This window comes from Nuphar pumila, chromosome 9, assembly GCF_984573655.1.
Source record: "Nuphar pumila chromosome 9, dmNupPumi1.hap1.1, whole genome shotgun sequence".
Lineage (NCBI taxonomy): Eukaryota > Viridiplantae > Streptophyta > Magnoliopsida > Nymphaeales > Nymphaeaceae > Nuphar > Nuphar pumila.
Window position 1 is genome coordinate 111,033,685 of NC_143257.1, and position 26,967 is coordinate 111,060,651.

The following is a 26,967-nucleotide window of genomic DNA, read 5'->3' on the forward strand; positions in this document are numbered from 1 at the left end:
ATGCATCAATCTTGCTCTCCACATCAAAGAGATGGTCACTCTACTCAACCAATAGCTGCCTCATACCTACACAATTTAATTGATCGTATCTCCTCAAGCATTTGCTAAAGAATTTGACTACGCTCCTCCTGAGGTTGTTCCTGATGTGATGATGACAGTCCATTCCCTGATGCAGGAGCAGGTGCAACTTCCTCTGGCTTTGAAGAAGCATCCTCCTTCTTAGCACATGCCTGCTTCTTTAGAACCCATTGATAATCAGCATAGGTATAGCCCATCCTATGCAGGGTTCCTGATTAAAGACATTTGTCTTCCCTAACACCTTTGCTATCTCTCCTAGTAATGAAACTTCATAGAATTCTAGAATCTTGATGATCACTGAACCATATGGCAAAATCCCCTTATGCCTGATTGCATTCTTCATATGTTGAATGATGAATTAAAAAAGATTTACCAGATGACCTTTGAGGTTGCAATACATAAACATCAATTGAGTGCTTGAAACACCTCCTAACTTGCCATAAATGGGAAGGAGAATAGTGGCAATGATGCAGTGGACTAGACGATATGCCAATTTAAACTTTGCAGCCACCAATGTTTCATTTCCTGTAGCATTCAGGTTTTCAGTGATAAACCTCACAATTTCTCCTACATTTTGATAGAAGTTCTCTATATTGTCACTTTCACTGTTGGGATTGGGAATGTGAAGAATAGTGCTAAAAAAAAATTTATTCACCAAAAACTTCTTTTCTTTCACGAATGTGGAGAATCCAATGCTAGATTCTTTCATGTTTGCATAAAAATTCTTAGTCAATGTAGGATAAGTCGGTTCTTTGATAGATAACAACTCAATCCATGCCATCAGTTTAGAATCCTTCGATATCCAATGATTTCTTTGAATCTTTTCTTAAACTCTTTTTCTCGAAAATATCTTCCATCAAATTCTAATGGACGAGTTGCAAGATCTCCAGAAACTTTTGATCAATGTTCTCTTTCCCTTGGATCAGTTGAACACTCTGAAGCTTCATCCACTCTCTTTATACGCTTCTCTCTTCGATTGAATGAGGATTTACCCATCCTATTCTTGTTGGTGATTGATTTTTGCCTCATTTTTTAATGTTTGAACAATTGTTTCGCTAGAATCCTCTTTTGCACAGTAATGCGCCTTCCAGGAGAAAAGTTCCTAACCTTCAATTTTTTGCATGAGGAGAAGAAATGGAGAGGCAATGTTGGAGAGAATGGAGAATGAAAACCAAAAAGCTCAAGTGGGTCGACATTTTTGCCCTAAGCTCATGCATATATATTAGGTTAACTCAGGGGGCGACACTCGTGATAGGAGTCGACACTTGTGTTTAATCATGAAGCGCAAATGACATAAAGGGTCGAAACTCGATGCGTAGGAGTCGACAACTGTTCTTTTTCACAATGAAAAGAGTCAACACTTGATATATACAAGTCGACACCTAATGGACAACTTACAAAAATGACTTGAAATAGATGAGTCGACCCTGGATTTAAAGGAGTTAACATTCATTTTAGCCCGAACAAGGAATAAGTCAACACTTAAGATAAGGGGTCAATATTTTTTGAATTATTTATCGATTTGATGAGAAAGAGTCGACACTTACTGATCAAAATTCAAATTTTGATTTTCCTTTGAGGAATTCGATAGGGGGTTGACGTTTTGATATGAGAGTCGACTTGTGCACACTTGATTGATGATTTTCAAGCATATTCACAATGAAATTTGATGAATTTCAGGATTTTCATATCATCCTTGATTGGATTTTTTTTTGCTCATTTCTCTTGGAGAAATTTTTAAACAAATCAAGCTCGAATACATCAATTCATAATCAAGTAACTTAAAGTCATTCTTTTTCATTTGAGATCAATGAATGCAAGCAATCATATTGAGAATCAATGAGAATTGCACATTCCAAGTTCTCTTCTAATATTTGTGAATCTTTCTTCATTCAATGGTTTCATAAATATATCTGTTAATTGCTTATTTGTATCCACAAATCTTAGTTCTATATCTCTTCTGCTTGCATGATCTCTAATGAAATGATGTCTCACTTCAATATGTTTGAATCTAGAGTGTTGAATTAAATTCTTTAAAAGATTTATAGCACTTATATTATCATAATAAAGTGAAATATGATCAAGTTTAACTCCAAAATCATATAGTTGATGCATAAGCCATAACACTTGTGCACAACAACTACTAGCGACTACTTGTTCTGCTTTGGTTGCAGATAATGCCACTTAATGTTGTTTCTTGAAAGACCAAGAAATCAAACATCCTTCAAAAAATTAACATATTTCACTTGTGCTTTTCTTATCAATTTTTCATCCGGCATAATCCGCATCTATGTATGCTATTAACTCACAAAGATAACCTTTGGGATACCAAAGACCCAAGTCCAAGGTGTTCAAGAGGTATCTAAATATTTTGTTAACATCACTTAGATGTATTCTTTCAGATTGCTTTGATATCTTACATATAAGTACATATTAAACAATATATCTGGTCTACTAGCCGTTAAATACAATAAAGATTCAATCATTACTCTATAAAGCTTAGGATCAATAAAATTTTTTTCTCATCACTTTTCAATTTGATTAAAGTGGCCATGAAAATAGGACTTTCTTTTGAATTTTGCATTCAATGTTTTCTAAGTAACTCCCACTTTGCTTGACTAATCAAAATCCCTTTTCTACTTCGCTTGATACCTAGACTTAGGAAGAAATTGAGTTCACCCATCGTGCTCATTTCAAATTCTACTTGCATTAATTTGGAGAATTTCTTGCTTATTGTTTTATTTGTAAATCCAAATATGATAATTTCATTTCTTTTATATGTCCGGCCCTAGCCATGCATGATGGGTGTATTTGGGCCTGGCATACTAGATCCAAACCCATTATACTCAACTTAATTGTTATAGGCTTACAGTAGCGTCGAATAAAAGATATTTACCTGTCAGGTCAATTCTTGTCAAGAAAATACTAAAACCGGAACCCATTTATACCCAACCAAATTAACTCTCCTTTTTTTTTCAACGTCTGTGGAGACGTTCGGAACGCCCCTGGTTACCTGTTACACCCTGCTCTCGAATAGTTGTAGTTTTTTTTATGGTTCGAAGGCACCAAACTTATATCTTTGGCGAGGACGAGAGGATGCCAGCAGAGTGATTTGAAATCCTTGATCTGCCCCGAAGAAGGAACTTTCTCCTTGCCGTTCGGTTGTTCTGCATTGAAACAGAACTTCACAGTTTCTGTCGACTGTTGCACATGAAAGTTGCTGGGGTGGGGATGCACTTCCTCACGTTGGCCTGACAACGTGGTATTCTGATCCACGTTTGCACAGGTCAGAGTTGAGGGATTGGGATGCCACAAGGGGAGTGGGGAGGGGAGAAGTTGGAAAACTGCTCGGCTGCTCCGGTGATTTCTGTCTCCCGGCCACCGGACACGTAGGCAAGGCTGGGTATGAGAAAATGCCATGCTGCCAACTGGGCCACAACCACCTTCGTGGGGGAGTTCAAGCAGTTTACTAATCTGTTCCGGCGTCTCTGTGAAGATTTCGGCAACTGCACAGGTCGCCGGTAGTCACTGGTGTGAAGCATGACAGGATCCGATACTCCATCATCCCGCTGAATTTAAAGGATTTTTGTTTTACCCCCATGCCACATTCCGTCGAGCCCTTGTGATCGGCGGAACTGGTACCCTTGGTGGTAAGGTCGTCTGAAACAAAATCAGACGTCCGGCTGATCTGTTCTGACAGAATAGAAAACCGATTGGCCTGGTGTGGCCGCTGGACCCGAGTTGATGTCGGAGTGGTTCGACGATGGAGCTTCACTTGCTTCAGTGTGTGCAACATTTCGTCCATATCATTCAACCTAATGAAGACCCATCCAAGCAAATCAGATTGGAGATGCAAGTTTCCACAGAGAACCAAGGGCTTGGAAAGAGAATTGATATTCAATGTGTTTGCGGGGATTGACCCCCGAGAAACCTGCCAAAAGGGTCCAGCGAAAGGGCTTCAACATCTCATCATGCCGGGCCTGAGTAATCTCAAGCCTTGAATTGTACCCGTGCTTCACCATTGACGCTTTCGCCGATGAGCCTGAGGAGGAAGATCCCTCAACAATACTGGCCCAAGAACGTTGGGTCTGTAGGGAGGGGGAGGACCAGGGTTGTGAGAAGCTCACCGCCCTGTGGTGGTGATCGTGGGTTGCAGACGATGTCTGGTTCACTCGCCATCTCCGAGAGAGAGGATCGTGGGTTGCAGATGAATTTGCAACCCAGTTAGCTCCTCGCAAAATATACCCAGGCAGACTCAATTCCATATCTGCCTTTTGCCCGAACCATTTTCGGATCCAACGCAAATGGATATTATTTTAGCATATATGCATAAACCGACCCAAACCCATTTCATGCCCAACCTCTAAGGGCCAAACCAGTTCATGTCCGATCCATTTATACCAATCTGTAATAAAAAACATGTTTAGGCCTAAAATCAGACCCCATAAGACGAAGCAGATTTGACCAAACACTTGAGCTAATTATTAACAAAAGCTAAGTGGAACCAGTCACAAATATTGCCGATATTTAAAAAATGTGGCAACATTTTATTGTGATATTTCCCAAGAACAATACTATTATACTGAAAAAAAAAAGAACATGTTAAACTTACGAAATATTACTCATTAAAAAATATCACATTTTGAACCCAACATTAACACATTAAAAACACTGACTTCAAGTTAATCAATCACCAAACCCCAGGCACCTGAACCCATAAATCATTTTTTTTTAACAGAGAAAGCTGGGGTTAGGCAGACCCCTATACAACCATATCATTTGGGGTTCGAACTTGCAACATCCCAACACAAGGTGACATGCACTAACTGCTCCTGCCCGACAAGCGGAGCCCCCCCCCCCGTTGGTTGAACCCATAAATCATCAGCATTATTACTCGTCTTTTTTTTAAGGGAAAAGAGGGTGAAAATATTGCATGCTTCTGAAGAAAAAGACCAGTTCCATAGGTAATAGCATCAATTATGGAAAGAGTTTGAGATACATTATTGAAGAGCAACAGTAAAAAAGAGAGGAAAGAGCAGAATATAAAAAAAAATTATCCATGTCAGAACTGATCCATTCAACAACATGCATTTCAGCAAGAAAGTTTTGCTTATGCACCTTTCTTGGATCAACTTAACTCACAAAACCTAAATGATCAAGGGATGGTGCGTTGATACAAAGGCAGTGCTCCTAATGCTTCCCGCTCTGCTCTCTCTTTCTTAACCTTCAAAAGACAAAAAAAAACAAAAATCCCAAACACTTGGTTGGTTATAGCCTGAACCAAGCCATTTCCGAACATCAAAACATTTGAAAGTTCAAAATTACATCAATTGTTTAACTAAAGGTAACCAGGAATTTAGGTATTAAAAAATATAATTATACAACAGGTATATCAAAGAAAATAAAAATCCTACAACTGGCAAACACATTAAGGCACGTAAAATTGAAAAGTACTTACAATAGCCAACATTTCCTGTAGATAGCTCCTAAAGGGTGTTTGCATAGCCTGCACGAGCAAGAATAAATTGAGACATCACTATAACAGACAAGCCTATTAACTGGATCGGATAATGGAGAGTGATGCTTGTAACTCATTTCACAAAAACAATGGCCAACATATAACAGTACGGAATATATGATATGACTACCAATTGATACAGATAACAGCGTAAACTATCAGAAGAAAACTTATAAAATTGACGGCAAATTTTTACTATGAACCCTTTTCATGCTTTTCACTTTTATATCTACTAGTCCCTGCGTCCATTAGTTCATCTTTCACATGCTTATTTTATATGTAATTGTCATTTATGCATGCATTGAGAAGAAGATGATCTTTAACCCTCATTCACATCCACTCCAAAGCCTTGTACTAAATAAACTATTGCACAAAATTCAAAATGTATACTGTTCAAATGGAATCAGACTGGATCCAGATTTATGTTTCACTTCCCAAGGAGAATACTCAAAATTACTGATATGACGCAATCATTTCTCACATTTTACCCAAAAAGCACATCCATGCATCTGCAAGGACTTTATTAGCATGTATGACTAACAGCAGTTTCTTTTATTTTTATCTGAAAGCATGTCCTGACGGTTGCTAGCCACAACAATGTACAGCAGACATAAATGTTCTTATCATCAGTCTACTTGCACTTCTATTAAAAAAGAGGACCATAAGCACGCTAACATTTGTGTAAAATCAAGTGTATCATGAATGTGATACGTTCTAGCATTTTCTAAGACTATCCAGTATCAGGTTGGCTGGAAATCAGTAAGATGGCACCAGCAGAAAGGCACTTCAAAGCTGCAGCTTTTGTTTGCTCAAACTAGCTCAAAGACACCTTTTCACAAATACCAGTATTATGCTCATGATATCCTTTGTTTCAAGCACTTGTGCAGGGTTTTTTGGCAAATATATCATGCGAGGACTATTGCCTCATGTAGAAAGCTCAGCATTCCTAGCTGCAACCGTATGCAGGGCAGATGAATATGGTAATATCAGCAGTCCACATGCACTTTTAACGGTCCACAAGCAAGCTAATGTTTATGTATAAAAAAGTGTATCATGAATGTGATACATTCTAGCATTTTCTGGGACTATCCAGTACCAAATTGACTGGAAATCAATAAGATGGCACCAGCAGAATGATGCTTCAAAGCAGTGTCATTTGTTTGGTCAATCTGAGTCAAAGATACCTTTTCAAAACTACTAGTATCATGCTCATGATACCATTCACTTCAAGTGCTGCAGGCTTTTTGGAAAATCTATCTTGAGAGGTTATTGCCCCATCCAGAACATGTAGCATCCTGGCATATTTGATCCAGTGCACTGCCCTGTATGTAAGCTATCCTTAGCTTCCTCTTTTTTCTTGATAGATATCCTTCTCTTCCTCTTGGATGCAACTAATTCAACTTATAGTTGCCCAATGCAGGACTGGGAATCAATGCCACATTGGCCGCAAAAACAATGGACTCCAAGGCCAAAAAAGAGCCTGGGGAGCATCTACACACACACATAGAGAACGAAATGACTTATCAAATTATAGGGCACGTTCACTTTGCCCCAAATGAGAATCATTCTCATAATGGTGAGAGAACAATTCTCATTTGCATCATTTTTCATGTGCAAGCAAACATGAGAAAATGGGGCAGTGAAATTTGAAATCACATTTGAGCCAATTTTACTCAATCTTAATGTGATCCTAAATTGTGTTCTCCTCTTTGTTATATTGAATCATATGATTCCAGATCAAGGTTGCCAGACTAGGAAGCGGAAGCGGAAGCGGGAAGCGATGCATTTTAAAATGTATAGGAAGCGGGAAGCGAGGAATAAAAAAACAATATAAGAATTGAATGGGAATCGAAATGGAACACAAATAAAAACTAAAATAAAAGTAACTATTCTTAAATTTCATGATTTTTTAGTGAAAATTTATATTTTTAACAAAATATAAAAATGATGATTGCCAATTTAGAGAAATCACATAGAAGTGAGTGAGAAGCGTGGGAGAAAACATAAAAAACATGAAAAGTAGAGTGAGAAAACATATAAGAAGAATAGATGAAGTGTGTAAAAAGCATAGGATAAGTGTGGGAGAATCAAGATTCTCATCAAGTTTCGGAAGGGAGTATCGTGCTTCCGAAGCGATTTTCCGGGAAGCGGGCTTCCCACTTATCTAAGAAGCTCCCGATAACTCTGTTCCAGATCACATGAGATGAAATCACATGATTACAAGACAAACACGATGCAAGCAATTGTGCTTATAATGTATATATGTCTCATAGTCACCAATATCATTCTCAGCAAGGCAATTTCTCATTACATTATTGGTTTGCCCTATATATCTCCAAAAGAATCCAAAGAAAATCTAGGCATTTTTGAAAAACAATTTTATAAAAAAAAATTGGGGGAAGTGTAAAAAAAAGTGAAACTTTTCAAAATGTAACAAAACTAAAAATAATACAGAAAACACACATTTAAAGTTTAGAAAGAAAACATGAGGAAGACAAAAACTACTATAAAAATACTATGATAATATCACAAGCAATATTTTGAAATTATCGCAATATTGTTAATCAGATGATATTTGGAAGATATCACAATATTTATATTTCAAATTGCTCTTGCATCGTATCATGATATATTTTCAAAATATTGCCAAAATATGATAATGGTATGTATATGTATCTACATTTATTGTTGAATAGAGTGAACTTGTAGATTCTTCAATTCACCATCTCACTTGTCCATATGTGTAAATAAGGCCATGTTTACATATAATTCCTACTCCTAAAGTCTAACCTGCAGTTTTTTTAAATTATGATCTTCACAAAATTAAATATAAAACAAGTACTTGTTTATTGGTTCCAAGTTCTAACCTCTAAGTGCTACAAGGGCATGATCCAATCGAGTCAAAAACATGAATTAAGCTCTAGACTTGCCAAAGCAGGAATCAAAACTGAAACATAACCTAAAATAGCAGAATCCAGTAACTATAGTTTAACTTCCAACTTCATGATATTACTCCCCTAAAATCTGACAATTGTCAGGCAAAAGTCCAGACTCCAGTGGCCAATTGGCTTGTTTACCTTATATCGTGATCCTATAAAAAAAACAAGTGTTACAAAAGACATTAGTTAACCCACACAAACTCAAATTTGGAAAGGTTTTCTGTGCAAACAGTCATGAGCAAGTCTTATCCACCTTTGGCAAATGTTAAACTAGCTTGTCAATGACATCGAAAAGTTATATTATGCCTTATGAAGACCCGGATATAGGCGGGATCATTATCATTTCTTCAAAGCTTTGAGACGCAATTCTATGAATTGTGCCCTATTCCTGCATCAGCCAACCTAGTTTCCTGGTAAGAAGCCCACAAATTTGGCCAGCATATCATAGAACTTCCCACGAGTTCTGGTGGAAGCCAATCAACCAAGATCCAAATGAATTCTAAATTAGTCAATGATTTCAGATAAATAGATCTTGTTTGGTTGAGTTACATGTAGATTTCGCCAACTTTAGTAAATAATATCAAATTTTAAGGAAATAATAATAAGGGTTACAGGGCCAAATAGATAAGAAGAATCATACAGCTTTGATTTATTATCATGTCTGATAACACATCAATAGTTGCAACGTGTTAATTTATCAGAGAGTTTATTTAAACCAGAGTTACTGGAAGCGCCTAGCCTAGTGGGGAAGCGCGCTTCCCCGAAACGTGTTTCGGAAGCGCGAAACATCGCACTTCCGGTTTCGTGCTTCCGAAACGCACTGGGAAGCGTGCTTCCCCCCTTTTTTCAATTTTTTTGTATTTTTATTTTTATTTTATTTTTCGCTTCCTCCTTGCTTCCTAGGTCGCTTCCGAGACGATTCTTGATTCGCTTTTAAGTCGTCCCACGCTTCCCGCTTCCTAAAGTGCCACGCTTCCCGCTCCCGCTTCCTCGACTGGCAACCATGATTTAAACTGTTCAACTATATCAAAATTGCATGATTACTTAGTCTGCAGACTCTTCACCTCAGCTAACCCAGTGTCTTCGTTGTGGCGTGATTGCATTTAAGTAGCGGTTGTGAGCTAGATGTGTTGGCTTAAATCCTGGCTAATTGTAGATAGCTGACCTCGCCTTAGGTTATTTATAGATAGACTGAACACCTGGTATGCATTTCACTCAAACTGTCCACAATTGTTGCACGTACATTCTTGCATCTTTAACCTCGGTTGGATGTTCCTGATGTAGCAACTACAGCTAATTACATGTGCCCAATTGTAGAACGACTACCACATTATCTGTGGTTGAAGTCTATGCCATACAGACACTTCCTTGTGAATTATACTACCTTGACACTACAGTGACAGAGTATGTTTGATGACATATCGATGGTTGCAACTCATTGAATTATAGGACAGTTGATTAAAACAACCCAACTACATAGAATTACATGTTCACCTAGTCTGCGTTCAGCTAACTATGTGTGTGTGGTTGGGGAGCGATTGTATTCTTATCTAACATGGAAATAGCATCTATCAGCTAGATGTGCTGGTTTACAAATTGCAACCTAGCAAATTGTATATAGTTGGCTTGTTTGTACATAGATTGAACACCTGGTATATATTTCACCTGAATGGTACATACAATTTTGCACCTTAAACCTAGGTTGGATGTAACTATGTCACATGGATATAGACACAGGAATGGGACACAATGTTATATGCTTGGTATGATATGGAAGATATCAAGAATTAGGACACTTGGCCATAGTGCATGCACACACGCACACACACATGTAATTCTTTACCTAACATGAATATTATCTCCAATGCAAACTCTTGAACAATTTTATATCACTATAAGCATAAAAAATAAAACTAGGTTGAAAATGAAATATAATATAATTGATGACAATTTTTAAAAGAAAAAGAACACAAGTGTACAAAATAAGTAATCAAGATCATAAAAGGAAATAGATAATAACACAATGTTGACTGTATCCTACACTTGTTTGATTGTATCCATGAAGTATGCTGGTGTGTCAAAGTGTCATGTCGTGTCGACACGGGATATGCAGGATAAGTGAAGTCTTTGTGTGACACATGAACATAGATGCGGGTAACAAGCTAGGCTCAACCAATTCTTAGATGGGCCCAATGGACAGTCAGAAAAACGTGGCTTGGCAAAATCTGATCATCAAATAGACGTGCTCAGACTAAACCCAATATGGAGGTTAGACCCTTGCATGAGCTGCCGGCTCTTTCAAAAGAAAAACCAGAGTTACCGAAAGCTTCTTAAATAGGTGGGAAGCCCACTTCCTGGAAACTCGCTTCGGAAGCGTGATACTCTTCGCATCTGAAACTTGATGAGAATCTTGATTCTCCCATGCTTCTCCTATGCTTTTCACATGCTTCATCTATTCTTCTTATATGTTCTCACTCTACTTTTCATGCTTTTTATGTTTTTTAAGTGTTTTTTCTTACTTCCATGTGCTTTCTCTAAATTGGCAGCTATGTCACATGGGTGCGGGTGCGGGGGTGCGGCAGATAAATAAATAAATAAACAAATAAATATATATATAGGGGGGGGGGGTCCGGGGGTTCCCCCAGCGCGGCACCAAAATGACCCTGGGTGCATTGACTGCACCGGGTGCCGCACCAGCATCGCGTCGACGCAGGTGCGGCACTTGTCTGGCCGAATCCCTGTGACATAGATTGGCAGTCATCATTTTTAGATTTTGTTAAAAATTTAATTCTTACACTAAAAAAATCATGAAATTTAAGAATAGCCACTTTTATTTTAGTTTTTATTTGCGTTCTATTTTGATTCTCATTCAATTCTTATATTGCTTTTTTTTATTCCTCGCTTCCCACTTCCTATACATTTTAAAATGCATCGCTTCTCGCTTCTCGTATCGTTTCCCGCTTCTTCCCAGTCTGGCAACCTTGAGAAAAACACATGTTGAGGCCACACTGTCCGACCTATGTCCATTTTCGCCCAAGTTGATCAATTGGTTGACAGGCCATCGGGCAGGTGGTTGACTGTTTGACATAAGTTGAGTATAAAAAATTCACCCAAATGCAGCTTGCCACCACCCACTGGAGACCACAAGAGCATAGTTGGAAAACTCGGTCAGTCACGAGGTGACTTGGCTGAGTTGACTTGTATCAGCAACAAACCAAGTCAAAAAATTAGGTAAACTCGGTTTAAATGAAATTCAATCGAGTCCTTACATTAAGTTGGCCAAAACTCAGAGTCAACGAGTTTTAGCATTGACTCGGTCGAGTCACAGCCATAAATTAAAAAAAACTCAAAAGTTTAAAGTAAAGCACCATTTACTTTTGAATCGGAAAAATGGTAAATTAAAGGCACAGCTTTCAATGCTACATTTAAGGCCTTTACCAAAAGTAGGATGTGTAGAGTTGGGTGGATGGAAGGCCTATTTATAATACATGTTGGATGGGCCTTCCACCCCTTCTCATAGATATGGGACTATTTTTTTGCATATTCACATGACAAGAGTACTATTGTACTTGTTGAGAATAGGTGGTTTTTGGTTAAGTTCTCCTATATTAGAGGTTTTCTGAAATATTATTTTCATAAGGACTTAGATGTAATTTTTCTGTTTTGCCTCTCTCTATTTAATATAGAGAGAAGCCCTAATCTCAATTAACGAGTTCTATTGTGCAGCCGTCTCTCTCTCTCTCTACACTCACAAGTGGTTGTACACCCCCATCTCATTCTACATGGTATCAGAGCCCTCGATCTTGGGAGCGTGATTTTCATCAACAGGGACTGATTTTCATCAACGAGGAGCAACAACCCTACGGCTTCTTAAAATCAGGTTTGGTGGGGTTGACTGGGGAAGATCTGATCACAGATCTGGGATGTTACCCAGATCTGTCGTCAGATCTAAGGAGAAGACCTACTGCGACCTAGTGTTGCCGAGACTTGTTTCTACTATGACGTGATTATTTTTTTTGTTCGTGAGTTGTCTAGGTGTGTTCTTGCTGTTACAAAATTTTTTTTCTGTGTTGCCGTGATTGTTGAGTTCTTGTCGAGGTGTGTTCCTGTTGTTTGGGAGCAACAGAAATTATTTTTCTGTGTTGTCGTGATTGCTGAGTTCTCGCCTATGCTGATTGCGTGTTATCAGAATTCTGCCGTGAATGCAACTTTCTTTTCTGTGCTGATTACTTGTGATACTTACTGGATGTCGTGCCTTATATGTTGGAGAACAACAAGTGTAGTGAATACTTTGGTTTGCAACTGCAGTCTATCATTTATCGTGATGTGTTTGGGCCAGCAATGTTCGTGATTTCTGTGGTATCAACAGCAACTGAAATTTAGTTGTTTTAGTGGGTTGGTTTATTTCAGAATGTGGCTGCTGTGTCGAGTTTTTTTTAAGGAAACATGGTAGCTTAAGTTACTGTGTCGTGGAAAGTAGCAGGTGTGATTTCCTGCTGGGCTGAATTTTATTTCGTGTGTGGGCTGCTGTTTGTTGTGGAAACAACAGGTGTAGTTTCCTGCTGAGTTGAAAAAAAAAATTCCTCTTGAACACTTGCTGTTCAAGTGAGGTATTCTGTTTTTTTTCCAGTATGGTTGAAACTTCGAAATGTGATTCCAAACTGGAACATATTGGGGAGTATAAGGCTTTTGCCAACCCCTTCTCATATGGCTCTTCCGTAAGGTTGAATGAAACCAACTATGCCAGGTGGTCCAGAACTTTTATGATGTCGGTATCTGGACATCGTCGAAAACATATTTTGTTGGAAGGCGAACCCACTGAGAAATTGGGAAAATATGTCACTTGGGATGAAGATAATGACATAGTTATGTCATGGATCATGAATAGTGTCGAACCCCATATTGCCGATGGATTGATCTACTATAATACAGCCAAACTAATGTGGGACAATCTTCGTGATACATACTCACAAGAAACGAATGTGAGTCGTATCCTGCAAGTTGAACAGGAAATATATAACTTGCAACAGGGAGATCAGACCTTGGCCCAGTACTATGCCTCTGTCAAAGCTGCGTTTGAAAGACTTAATGCTCACAGGCCTCTTTGTTGCTCGAAGCAAAAGGATCATCAAGAACAAACCATGGTTGCTCGTTTTCTTACAGGTCTTTCTTCAGATTTCTCTGTTGCAAAAGTTCAAATGTTGACTGGTTCAGATGTTCCCACTCTTGCTGATGCTTACAATCGTCTGAGTAGACTTGCGATCTCTCTACCACAATCTCAGTCTCTGACTCAATCATCTGCTCTTGTTGTCTTATCTAGTTATGGGCGTGGAAATATTCAGAATATCAGAAGACGAGGACGTAGACGTGGTATGGGAGGCAAAGGAAAGCTTCAATGTACATTCTGTGGAAAATCTGGACATTTAGAAGATCGTTGCTGGGATAAGCATGGTCGGTCAATCTCTTCTTCATCAAAGTCATATACCCCTAAAGCAAATGTTACTACTATTGAGGCAACAAATGCACCAGAGAATATCACTGCAAATGAAAGTAGTATCACCCTTAGTCGTGCAGAATATGATGAGTTGATTGCTCTTCGACCTTTGAGTTCCCCCACTCCTATAGCTGGGGTTGCCTATTCAACCGAAAATCATCTCCACCCGAATGACAGTAAGTGGGTTATTGACTCTGGTGCATCCAGACATTTGTGTGGAAATTCACGTGTTTTCTCAGATCTAAAGGTCATTAAGGCTCAACTTGGAGTCTCATTAGCCGATGGGAGCTCCTCCCCGGTTGTTGGTCAGAGAAATATTTCTATATCCTCCTCATTACAGTTGAAAAATGCTCTTCATGCTCCAAACTTTCCTCAAAGTTTACTTTCTGTTAGTTGCCTTATAAAAGAACAAAACTGTAGAGTAATATTTGATCCAATGGGTTGTCATTTTCAGGATTTGCTGACGGGGAAGAAGATTGGTGGAGGCTATGAAGAAAATGGACTTTACTACCTACATCATCCAATGGGTTATGTTCATGCTGCAGTGGAACATTCATTCAGTCTTGTTCAGTGACATCGTCGTCTTGGTCATCTTTCATTGTCAAAGCTTCGGTCGGTCTTTCCTCAGATTCCTTCCACCACATCATTTCAGTGTGAAGCGTGTCAGTTGGGCAAGCATCATCGAAGCTCGTTCCCTTCGAGTCAGAGTCAGTCTAGTAATAAAGTTTTTGAACTTCTTCATGCAGATGTATGGGGTCCTAGTAAGATTCCTACTAGGACTCAGTGTCGTTATTAGCTTGTTATTGTTGATGATTTCTCTAAGTTATCATGGGTATTTTTAATAAAAGAACGATCTGAAGTTCCAAGTCTTATCAAATCCCTAATTCTTGAAATAATAAAAACTCAGTTTGAATTTATTGTCAAGATTGTTCGCACTGATAATGCTCTCGAGTTTAAATCAAAAGGTCTGTTACAATTTTACCAAGATCATGGCATCCAACCCCAAACTTTCTGTGCTTATTCATCTCAACAAAATGGGGTGGCTGAGCGAAAACATCGGCACCTCCTTGATGTTGTCAGGACCATTATGATTCAATCAAATGTTCCTGCCTTATACTGGGATGATGCGATTACCACTGCTTGCTATCTGATCAACCGCATGCCTTCGTCTTCTGTGGGTGATCAAATTCCATTACATATCCTAAAACCTGATGCCCCACTTTTTTCTTTCTCACCAAAAATATTTGGATGTGTTTGTTTTGTACACAAACTTGGCCCTGACCGTGATAAATTAGTCGCTCAAGCTACAAAATGCATATTTATCGGTTATCCAAAAAATCAAAAGGGCTATCGATGTTATGATCCTATTTCTCGCCGAGAGTATGTCAGTGCGGATGTTTCTTTCTTGGAATCCTCTCCATATTACTCTAGTTCCGGTTCCCCGCTGCAGGTTGATCCAGCTGAATCTTTTTCATTACCTATCCCTCCTTTTCCTTTGAAATTTGTGCCGTCCTTACCGAACCAAACTTTATCCTCTTCCAGATTTAATAATCCTCCATTGATATATGTGCGTAGAGCTCCATGTCCGCAAGAGCCTTCATCTTCTTCTTCTCCTGAGGTAAGTTCTACTGACAATAGTGATCTTCAGGATGATGATAGCAGGCCTATTGCTCTACGGAAGGGGACAAGACAATGCACCTTATATCCCATATCTCATTATGTCTCCCATGCCAGAATTGGACATCAAATGAAGTCGTTTATTTCAGCCTTGTCTGCTAAAACCATTCCTCTGAACTATCACCAGGCAGCACTTGATAATCGCTGGAAGCTGGCTATGCAAGAAGAAATGACAGCTTTGGTCTCTCAGCATACTTGGATCTAGTTGATTCCCCAGCAGATGCTGACATTGTTGGATGTAAATGGGTATATACAATAAAGTACAAATCTGATGGTTCTATTGACAGGTACAAGGCCAGATTAGTCGCGAAAGGGTATACTCAGACATATGGAATTGACTTCTTTGAAACTTTTTCTCCTGTGGCACGGATGGGTACCATCCGTCTTGTTCCCTCAGTAGTTGTTCAGCATGGTTGGAGCTTGTGTCAATTAGATGTGAAAAATGCATTTCTTTATGGGGATCTATCTGAGACCGTTTACATGCAACAACCTCCAGGTTTTGAGGTTGAGGGGGAGTGTCAGAAGGTGTGCAGATTGAGAAAGGCGATTTATGGCTTGAAACAAAGTCCTCGTGCATGGTTTCAAAAGTTGTTTGAAGTGATGTCAAGCTTTGGCTTTAATAGATCGGCAGCAGATCATACACTTTTTATAAAGAAAACTAGCTCTGGCATAGTTGTTATGGTGGTATATGTGGATGACATCATTCTTACAGGAGATGATGTGAAAGTTATTGAAGCCACAAAGGCTCATCTTCAAAAACACTTTGTTACAAAAGACCTTGGTTCACTCAGGTAATTTCTGGGTATAGAAGTTGCTAGAAGCCGTGAAGGGATGGTTTTGTCTCAGCGGAAGTATGTTCTTGACTTATTAAAGGAAACGAGCATGTTGGGAGCTAAACCAGCAAATATTCCCATGGACTATAAAGTTCAGTTGTTTGAAGAAGGGTCAAAACCTGTTGATAGCAAAAGTTATCGCTCCCTAGTAGGGAAGTTATCATATGTAACTGTGACCAGACCAGATATTGCTTTAGCATTAAGCAAAGTTAGCCAGTTCATGGACAAACCAACTGAGGTACACTGAAATGCAGCCATAATGATTCTCAGATATCTAAAATCCTCTCCTAGAAAGGGGTTACTGTTCAGGAAAGGTGGAACTCTGGAGATAGTAGCCTATTCTGATGCTGACTATGCTGGATCTGTAGTAGATAGAAAGTCTACCACAGGATTCTGTGTGTTTTTGGGAGACAACTTGATCTCATGGAGAAGTAAGAAACAAAATGTGGTTTCCAGGTCGAGTGCAGAATCAGAATATCGGGCTATGGCCCAAACAGCTGCTGAATTGATATGGGTTCGCACTGTTCTTAATGATCTCCAGGTGAAGGTTTCCTCTCCAATGACCATGATGTGCGATAACAAAGCGGCAACATATATAGCAAACAATCATGTCTTTCATGAGAGAACAAAGCACATTGAGGTTGATTGCCACTATGTAAGAGATATAATTCAAGCTGGTCATATCACTACAAAATACCTAAAGTCTGAAGACCAAGTTGCAGATATGTTTACAAAGCCTCTTGCTAGGCCAAATTTCTCCAGATGTTGTGACAAGCTGAGCATGATAGATATCTATGCTCCAGCTTGAGGGGGAGTGTTGAGAATAGGTGGTTTTTGGTTAAGTTCTCCTATATTAGAGGTTTTCTGAAATATTATTTTCATAAAGACTTAGATGTAATTTTTCTGTTTTGCCTCTCTCTATTTAATATAGAGAGAAGCCCTAATCTCAATTAACGAGTTCTATTGTGCAGCCGTCTCTCTCTCTCTCTCTCTCTCTCTCTCTCTCTACACTCACAGGTGGTTGTACACCCCCATCTCATTCTACAGTACTATCATGAAGGCACGGTGCACTAGGCACCAACACTAGCTTCTTCTAACTAGGAAAAAATATAGAACCCATCAATCAAAAGATAATATGATATTGAGATGTTCAAATGTTTTGTTTATATTTAAGAAAAAATAAATATATCTAAAAATCATATAAGATACTAAAATATTTTTAAAGATTTTCTTTAATATATATATATATATACATATATATATATATTATAGGTGTGTTAAATATATGTGTGTGTGTGAGAAATTCATATTTCAAATGACTATACTCTTTAAAAAACATTTTTGTATTTATGAAATATATGTTATTAATTTTTGATAAAATTAAATAAAAACCATGACTCGCCCAAGTCAGCGAGCTGACTCGCCTGAGTCACCGAGTTGACTTGACTGAGTCACCGAGTCAGATTTGGCCAATCTGATACCGAGTTTCGAAAATGCCAACCATGCACAAGAGCAGTGTTATTAAAAATGCGCCTCAAGGCGCAAAAAGCGCGCCTCGCCTCAAGGCGAGGGGCTTCATGCCTTGAGGCGCATGGGTAAAGCGCAAAACCTATGAGGCGTGCGCCTCATAGGCCTTGAGGCGCGCCTCAGAATGAGGCGTACACGCCTCAATTGATTTGGTCAAATGAGGGTCAAAACCCTCATTCGACCAAAAACTAGAGCTTAAACAAAGCCCTACCGACTCTTTTATGTTATTCCTTTACTTTTTTTCTCACCCTATCGCTGTTTTTTTTCTCACGACCTTCTCTCCCTCACGGCAGCCTTCTCTCCCTCACGACAGAGCATTCTCTCTTGTGGTGGAGACCAGAAACAGGTACGGGTTTTCTTTTCTCTCTCATTCTCTTCTTCTTCTTCTTATCTCTTCTCTCTCTCTCGCGCGTGATACAGTCGCCCCTCTCTCTTTTTCATTTTTGCTTTTTTCTCAACCCTGTATCTGTTTTTACCCATCTTTGTACAGTTTAATGTTGTATCACGTGAGAAACTTGAGAAACTTTTTCAACTCGCAGCTTCACATTCATTTTTCCAGCTGAGAAACTTGAGACGTGAGATATGAGGAGATACATGTTGTCTGGTATGACTGCATGACTCCATGCATATTCTACCAGCCCCTTTGAGTTGAAGTATGAATCTATTTCTGGGTTCCCCACTTGCATCATGACTTGGGTCAACAGCATTAGTTGCTAGCTAGCTAGTGGTAACAAACTAACGCTTGCACCTACATGTGCTGCTTTCTTTTCTCTGTCTATTGATTTAGAACACATGTAACCAGATGCAAAATGGCACATTATTTGACTCATTCTAGCAGTACATTATGTGTTTTCTATAGATCTAAACTCAAAGGCCAAAACCAATCCTTGGATCATGTTTATTATGTGCATTCTGTGCTTATTTTTCATGTGGTAAAGTTGACCAACAATAAAAGATGTAGGATGGGATTTTTTATTTTTTGTTGTTGCATTAATGTTACTTTTACATGTTAATCTCATATTTTTTCTGTATTTATTTGAGATTTTTTATTTTTTGTTGGTTATTGCTTCATCAATAAAGCATTTCTTATTTATTTATAATTTTAGATAATTTTTATATATTTTTTTAAGTTTTAATAAAAAAAATTTGAGGCTTACGCTTTGCGCCTCGAGGCTTGCGCCTCGAGGCTTACGCCTCGCCTCAGATTTTGGTGGAGCGCCTCGCTACGCCTCAACGCTTTTCACAACACTGCACAAGAGCATCCCTATATCTGTCCAATTGTGAAGTAATTGTATCCTTATTAAAAGTCTACGTCGTACAGACAATTCACCTTGTGCAGGTGTCCCATCTTAACAAGACAATGTTTGAGATACTAAATGTGTCGTGACACTTAAATCGAAATAATTAAAATTGCATCAGACATGAACTCACGATGTTCCTAGCTTCAGCTATGCTTTATAATATCTAGATATTAACCTTATGACTATATCAGCAAGGCATCCATTAGGAGGCTTTAAAAATAAGTTTTTTTCAAAGGAAAACATTGAGGGTCTTAAAAAAACTATAAAAAAAAACTTCTCCAAAAAAATATCGAAGTCTTAATGCAATATTTTCCTTTTAGATTCTTTATTTATTATGATATTCAAGAGGTTTTATCCTTACAGAATAAAAAATCTAGAAACACAATAAACTTAACATACCGCAAAGCTTAATGATTACATTGTAGTTGTTTTTTTCCAAACTTCCAATTGATTATGAAAATTTCAACTTTCAACATGGATAATAATGGCTCATTAATCATAATGGTTCAGAATTGTTATTCAAGAATATGAATTTTTAAGATGACATCATGATTTACTATTTTATGTTGTGATTTTTAGACACAACTATTGATGCAGAGCATCCGGATCATCTTTACATATGCGAGGAGCTGGAGGAATGATCCATTGACAACCCGATACAAGAAAATATACTCAACAAGATCCAAGCCAAATTCGACCCATTTGGGTCGACACGGATCTCAAGGGCAGTTTCATCATTTTACATGCATTGATTTTTTGACATATCTGTCTCATACATCTCAGAAAATCTATTTTTTATTTTCTTTTTGTTCTATTTTTGTGATTTTTAAAACTACATAAAAACATTTGCATTTTTATTTTATTTTTATCTTTTGGTAAGAGTCAGATCTTACGGATCCGGATAGTTCTAGTGCCCTGTAAGATCTGTTTTGTGGTACCAGAGAGTGTAGTGGGTTTATTGAGTAGATTTTTTATTTTTTATCCAAATTTGGATTCATTTTGTATGTAGGCCCACATGCCAAGTGGCATCTTGTGATTGGGCATGGAGTGAGGTGGCCACTTAAGGGGCCAATCAAAATTCTGCCACCTCACCGCCCACCCCATTGGTGACTTCTAGAGGTGCCACCCACTTTGAGCCCTTCTGTCAATTTTGGTGGCTTTTCATTGGTCAGCCAAGAGGTGCAATGAGACAAGAGGATTCAAATCTTGTTCTCTCATTGGCTTCTTGGAAGGTGACCTCCCAAAAGCCCAAAGAGAGCCAAGAGCTATTATTGTTTCCCTTTAAAGATGCTCCAAAATCCATATAGAGAGACTTTTTGCCTATATTTTGGAATTTTCGAAAACCTGGTTGTATCTTCTCCATTGAAGAACGTGTGAGGCGGAAGAAGCTTGAGATTGTTGAGAACGCTTGAGAAACTTGTGAACATTGTGAAACTCGTTTGAACATCGTGGACTTGGGAGTCGTGATTATTGGAGAGCTTGCACAACGTGACTCTTATGAAGCTTTGGTAGAATTGAGAACTTGTGGAACTGATTGGGTGTGACCCCATTCAGTCTCTCCTTTGGCGTGAAAGCTTGGTGGACAAGCTTGAATTCGTTCTTGCGAGGAGTTGCTCTCGGCATTACCACAGTGGTGTGTCGTTGTTCAAGAGTGAACCAAGTTGTTGCAGAACCTGTTCAACGTCCAGTGTGGTGTTCAACTGTTTGACATTCAATCCCATGCGTGCTATTGTTCGAGAATCTTGTTGAGTCGTGGTGGTGGCTGAATTGACCGGGAACCACCACCACTACCATTGTTCTTACCCGTTTGGAATACTTGAAACTGTCATATTTGATTTTTGTTGTACTAAATCTTTGCAAACTGTTGTCATTGATTTTAAATACTGTGTTTTATGTTTGAAAATTCTTGCTTGCAGAAACCGTGAACGTTGTTTCCAATTTCAGAGATTCAAGTGTGATTGATATAAAAATTCTAATTGTTGTCGTGTTACATTTGATTTTTTGTTGTAGTCTTGTTCTTAAGAAAATCGTTCTTTGTGAATTGAATGAGTTGGTGATTGAAGTCTGAAAACCATTGTCAATTGTTTGTTATATATATATATATATTCTCCTAATTGTGTTAAGATTTTAATCATCACAAAAGAATTTAATCTTTTTCAGTTTGATTGAGTCATCGTGTGTGCCTTGTTTTCCATCTCTGAAAATAGATAGAGCAGAGAAAATGTTGGTAGTGTTTTTCCCTAGTAGTTGTTATCTTCATTCGCAGCTCGGCAACCGAGCTACCTTTGAATCTTGTTTGTTTTGCATGTTGTGAGCCCAGGACCATCGACCAATCTATTGGTCCAGCCGTGACCCACAAAATCTCGTTCATTTGAGTGTTTTTGTCTCTAGGGTTTGCAGATACCTAGTCCAGCTGAATCAGATCCATCGGATCTGATTTGACGTCACTGATTGGTGTCGCTATCCGTGTATCTTTCTTCTATCTGTTGTGCAAATACAAATTGATTGTCTTATTAGTTGTTTATGTGTGTTTAGTGGCAGCAAGTGTTTGTTCAACGTATTTATTTAAAGTGTTATTGAAGTGCCAACTTTATTTTTGTAGTTCGATAGAAGTTGGAGAGTGCAATATTGGAGTATGCAGGGAGCGTTAGTTAGTATATATATATATATATATATATATATATATATATATATATGTTTGTGAACCGACCACCATAGTCAGTTGCATCATTTTTGGTATCAGAGCAGGTTAGATTTCTCTACCTTAGATTGATCCTAGGTTGTGTTCGTCATAGCCGAGTGAGAGGGAGGTAGTGGTCACGGTGACTACGCTTTCGAGAATAAAGCGAGAGATCTTAGGTCTGAAAATAAGAACTTACGGCATCAAGTCAAAGATTTGATTATAAGGCTTAATGACTTCACCCAAAAAAAAGAGCGTCGAACTGAGCGAGGTGCTCACGGTTCACATGGCTCACATGACGCGAGTGAGTTTGACACCTAAAGTCGTACGCATTCGAGTAGAACACACGATCCTCCTAGGAGGTCCAACTGGGAGGTTGGGATCAAGTTTAAAATCCTTGAGTTTAACAAATCTAGCACACCAGAGGAATTCCTCGATTGGTTAGGCAAGGTTAAGGAAGTCCTTGAGTTCAAGGAAGTCCCCGAAGACAATAAGGTAGGTCTCGTTTCCCTTAGGTTGAAGGGTAGAGTTGTTGCTTGGTGGAGGCAGCTCAAGCAGACCCGCGTTCAGGGTCGATCTTCTATTGTTCGTTGAGAGCACATGGAATAAAAGTTTTGAGCTCAGTTCTTACCCCTTAACTACCACAAAGAGATGTACCAGAGGTATCAAAACCTCAAGCAATGTATGAAGTCGGTGGACCAGTACACCAAAGAATTTCATGACTTCGTTGCTAGAAACGATATTCGTGAGAGCGAGAAACAATTAGTGTCAAAGTATATAGGTGGTCTGAGCTATCAGTCACAGGATATGCTCAATTTTGTACAGTGTTGGACCTTGTCTGAGGCTCATCAGAAATCTAGACAATGGGAGAAGTCTTCCCAGATGAAGGTTTTGGCTAGAGTGAGTCAGCTCGTAAAGACCACTAGTCATGCACCCATTGCACTGCTAGTAAGTTTGTACCACCCTGTAGGCATCCTAATGTGAGTGGTCAGCCTAGGAACCTGAGCTGGAACACATCTAATTCATCCCAAGCTAGGCCATCAAGACCCAATGCCTCAATCAAGTGTTACACATGTGGGAAACTGGGTCACCAATCGACTGAATGTAGGGGTAAGGCCTTATAGATGGAAGGCACGTATGAGAAAAAAGAATATGGATTTGACCCAGGCTCAAAACCTCAATGCGACATGGAAGTCAAGGATATCGAGGAAGAGGAGGAGGTAGAAGACTCGTTGCTACCTGATAGAGGTGATGCACTCATTACTGGGAGGATTTGTCTAGCCCCTAGGTAGGACCCGAGTGATAGGTGGCTTAGGAACCACATTTTCGAGTCTGTGTGCACCATAGATGGCAAAGTGTGTAGGTTTATCATTGATTCGGGATGTTGTAAGAATGTCATATCTGTAGAAGTCGTGTCCAAGTTGAAGTTGAACACGGGAACACACCCTAGGCCATAACAAATGTCATGGCTTCAAAAGAGTGTGGATGTTCGGGTCGATCGTCAGTGTCTAGTTAAGTTTTTCATTGAGAACTCATACTTCGACTAGGTCTGGTGTGATGCTCTTTCCATGGATGTGAGTCATTTGATTCTAGGCAGACCTTAGTAGTTTGATAGGTCTGTTATAAATAACGGTAGGACAAATACCTAATTGTTTACATATGAGGGATAGAAGATCAATTTGTTACCTTCTAGGGATTTGCCGCCATTATTATCATCATCTTCATCATCCAATGCATCTCCATCTTCATCTACCATCCCCAAACCCAATCCTACTCCATCCACGTCTGTAGCCCCTAAGGCTAAGTTGTCCAGCGCATTCACAGCTAGGCATGAGTTGAACGAGGTCTTAGGACAGTCCAAGGTTTGTTATTTCCTATTATCAATGGATTCACCCTCGAGTGAGTCTAAATCCCCACCTGTAGATCCTAGAGTCACACCATTATTGGAAGAATTCAAGGACCTCTTCCTTGAAGAGCTTCCACCTGGTTTACCACCTCTTAGAGATGTCCAACACTACATAGATTTACATCCAGGTGCGTCATTGCCACATGCACCCCACTATAGGATGAGTCCCATGAAGTATGAGGAACTTCGTAGGCAAGTAGAAGAGTTATTAGAGAAGGGACATGTTAGGGAGAGTCTTAGTCAGTGTGTTGTTCTTGCATTGTTAGTACCAAAGAAAAATGATACTTAGAGGATGTGCATTGATAGTCGTGCCATCAATAAAATCATTGTAGAGTATAGGTTTCCCATCCCTAGGCTAAATTACCTGTTAGATCAGTTGATGGGGTCAAAAAAAAATCTAAGCTAGACTTAGGGAGTGGTTATCATAATATTAGAGTTAGGTCGAGAGATGAGTGTTAAAATGTAAACTGTAATATATATATATATATATATTATTTAATATTATTATATTTTCTTTTTCTATTTTTCTTTATTTTCTTTTTTAGCATCTAGTTCAATAGAAACTAGATATTTGATCCGAACTTGACTGTGCAAATAGCTGTTGGACTGTAGTCTAAATGTTGTTGGACTATAGTCCAACAGCTATAATAATAAATGTTGTTGGACTGTAGTCCAACAGTTATATTAAGAGACGTTGGAATCCAACGTCTCTTTTGGAGAGCTCAACCTCTCTCTCCCACTTTTTTGTATATATAGGGGTGAACCCCTTCAATGTAAATTACCATGCTTCTTAAGCATTTTGTTCATGAATAAAGTATTATTTATTTTTCAAGTGTTCTTCCTTTTATACTCTTTCAAGGGTCATGCTTGTAGTGTCTCCAATAGACACTTGTTTGTGAGTTATTTGTGCATTTGTTGAAGACCACCATTTCATTACATGGTATCAAAGCTACGAAATCCTTAGATCTTGAAGTGCTTCCGCCTCGATTTCCGTGCCACATTTACAAAAGATGTTTCATCACCTTGTTCTTGGCTTAAGAAGATTTGTTTGAAGAAAGGCGAACTTGTGCTACAAAAAAAAATTGGTTTTGTATCCTCTCTTATTCCTTTGTCTACTCTTTTTCTTTTCTTTTTATTTTTCTCTCTCTTTCCTCCTATTTATTCCTCTCTTACCCTTGTAAAAGATGCATGACAATGATAAGATCACCATCATTCCTATGAAGCTAAATGATACTAACTATGTAATGTGGGCTTCGATTATGAAGCACCACATTTGGGGAAAAGGTTTATGGGGTATAGTGGATGTTTTCGATTTGGAACCTAAACTATCTCTTACCAAGAAAGAGGGTGATAAAGAGGTTCCTTTAACGGAAGAAGAGAAGAGTAAGGCGTTAGCCACTTATGAAAAGAAATGGAAAGAATAGAGGATAGGGCATGCAAAAATTATGTCATGGCTCATCAATAGCATAGACATTAAAAAATGCTCTAGTCTAGCTAAGTTTGAACATGTCGATAAGGCTTGGAAATACCTCAAAAACATGTATTCCCTTAAAGATATTGCACATGTATGCAATTTACAAGATAAAGTTCGGACAATGACTCAAAAAGATAAAACTATTCGAGAATATTATAATGAGTTGTCCGAACTTTGGGAAGAGTTGGCTCTTCTTGAGCCCAAATGGCATTGTGCCGAAGACATCGAGCTTCGCCAAAAGCAACTCGATATGGAACATTTCTATCAATTTGTGAATGGTCTAAGGCCGGAGTTTGAATCCACCAAATCGGCCCTTTTACATCGTGGAAAAATTCCTTCTATTGTTGATACTATAGAAGAGCTCACTATGGAGGAAAATAGACTTAGAAAAAGTACTCCAAAAGTTGATGATGACTCTGTTTTAGCTGTATCTAGACCGGGGAATCATACTCGTACTTACAAGCCGCCTCATTTTGGAAGGCAAAAGGGCGACTTTGATAAAAGAAAAGTTATTTGTCATCATTGTCATGAACCGGGGCGCTATAGGCCTCAATGTCCAAAGTTAAAAAGAAGAGAAGAGAAAAGAGTTGCATCTGTTGAATCTGAGTCAAAAGATCAAGAAGAACCTGTGTCTATGGCTCAACTGATGGAAATCCTTCAACCTCTTCTCAAAGGGGTATCCTCCTCAACCGAAGCCTCAACTGGAGCGGCAGTTGCATCTTTCTCCGGTCCATGTAACTTTCCTTGGCTTTTAGATTCTGGTGCTTCTTTTCATATGACCCCAAATGTTAATAGTCTATCCGAATGTCTTAAAAATAACTCAAGTGTGTCAAAGGTTTTTACAACCGATGGCACATCTCTCGAAGTAAAAGGAATAGGATGTTTTGAAAATCTTCAAAAATCCAAAAGATTTTTTATCCCAGAAGTTAGATATATCCCTAAACTTAATTTGAATCTCTTATCTGTCTCGCAAATATCTGATTATGGATGTATTCTCCTTCTCTTCTCATGGTTGTTGGGTACAGGATCGCCAGTCAGGGAAGCTGATTGGGGAAGGCCATAGAGAAGGAGGACTTTATTACATGGACTTTTTGGAATTACCCAAGAATGCATTTTGTTATAATATTCAGAAATTAGAATTGGATTTATGGCACAAAAGGCTTGGCCATCCTCATATGTCTAAAATTCAATATTTTCCAAGTTTGGAAAAATTTTGTAATTCTGAAAATTTTTCTTGTAAAGACTGCATTCTTGGCAAAATGAAAAGGTTACCATTTCTTAGTAGAACTTTTGTTTCCTCACGACCACTTGAGTTAATACATTCGGATGTTTAGGGCCCCGCACCAGTTATTTCCAAAGGTGGTTATACATATTATGTCATTTTTGTTGATGACTTTTCTAGACATACTTAGATTTATTTTCTTAAACATAAATCTGATGTCTTTGCTAACTTCCAAATATTTCATAAAATGGTTAAAAATAAGTTTCAAAATTATATTTATGTTTTTCGCACTGATTCAGGAGGAGAATTTATGTCCAA

The 26,967-nt window shown here is 38.6% G+C and overlaps 1 protein-coding gene across 1 annotated transcript in view; it reads right to left on the minus strand.

Moving 5' to 3' along the window:
* Window positions 1-5,039: 5,039 nt before the first annotated feature.
* The window catches only part of LOC149828873 (cytochrome b-c1 complex subunit 7-2, mitochondrial-like), a 31,654-nt gene continuing 9,726 nt past the window's right edge, over window positions 5,040-26,967 (minus strand). The window contains exons 3-4 of the mRNA XM_090016992.1: window positions 5,537-5,584; window positions 5,040-5,302 (exon numbers count right to left, since the gene is read on the minus strand). Of these exons, the coding sequence (XP_089873118.1) occupies window positions 5,234-5,302; window positions 5,537-5,584 (117 nt within the window). The 3' untranslated portion in view covers window positions 5,040-5,233. The remainder of the gene's footprint in view (window positions 5,303-5,536; window positions 5,585-26,967) is intronic.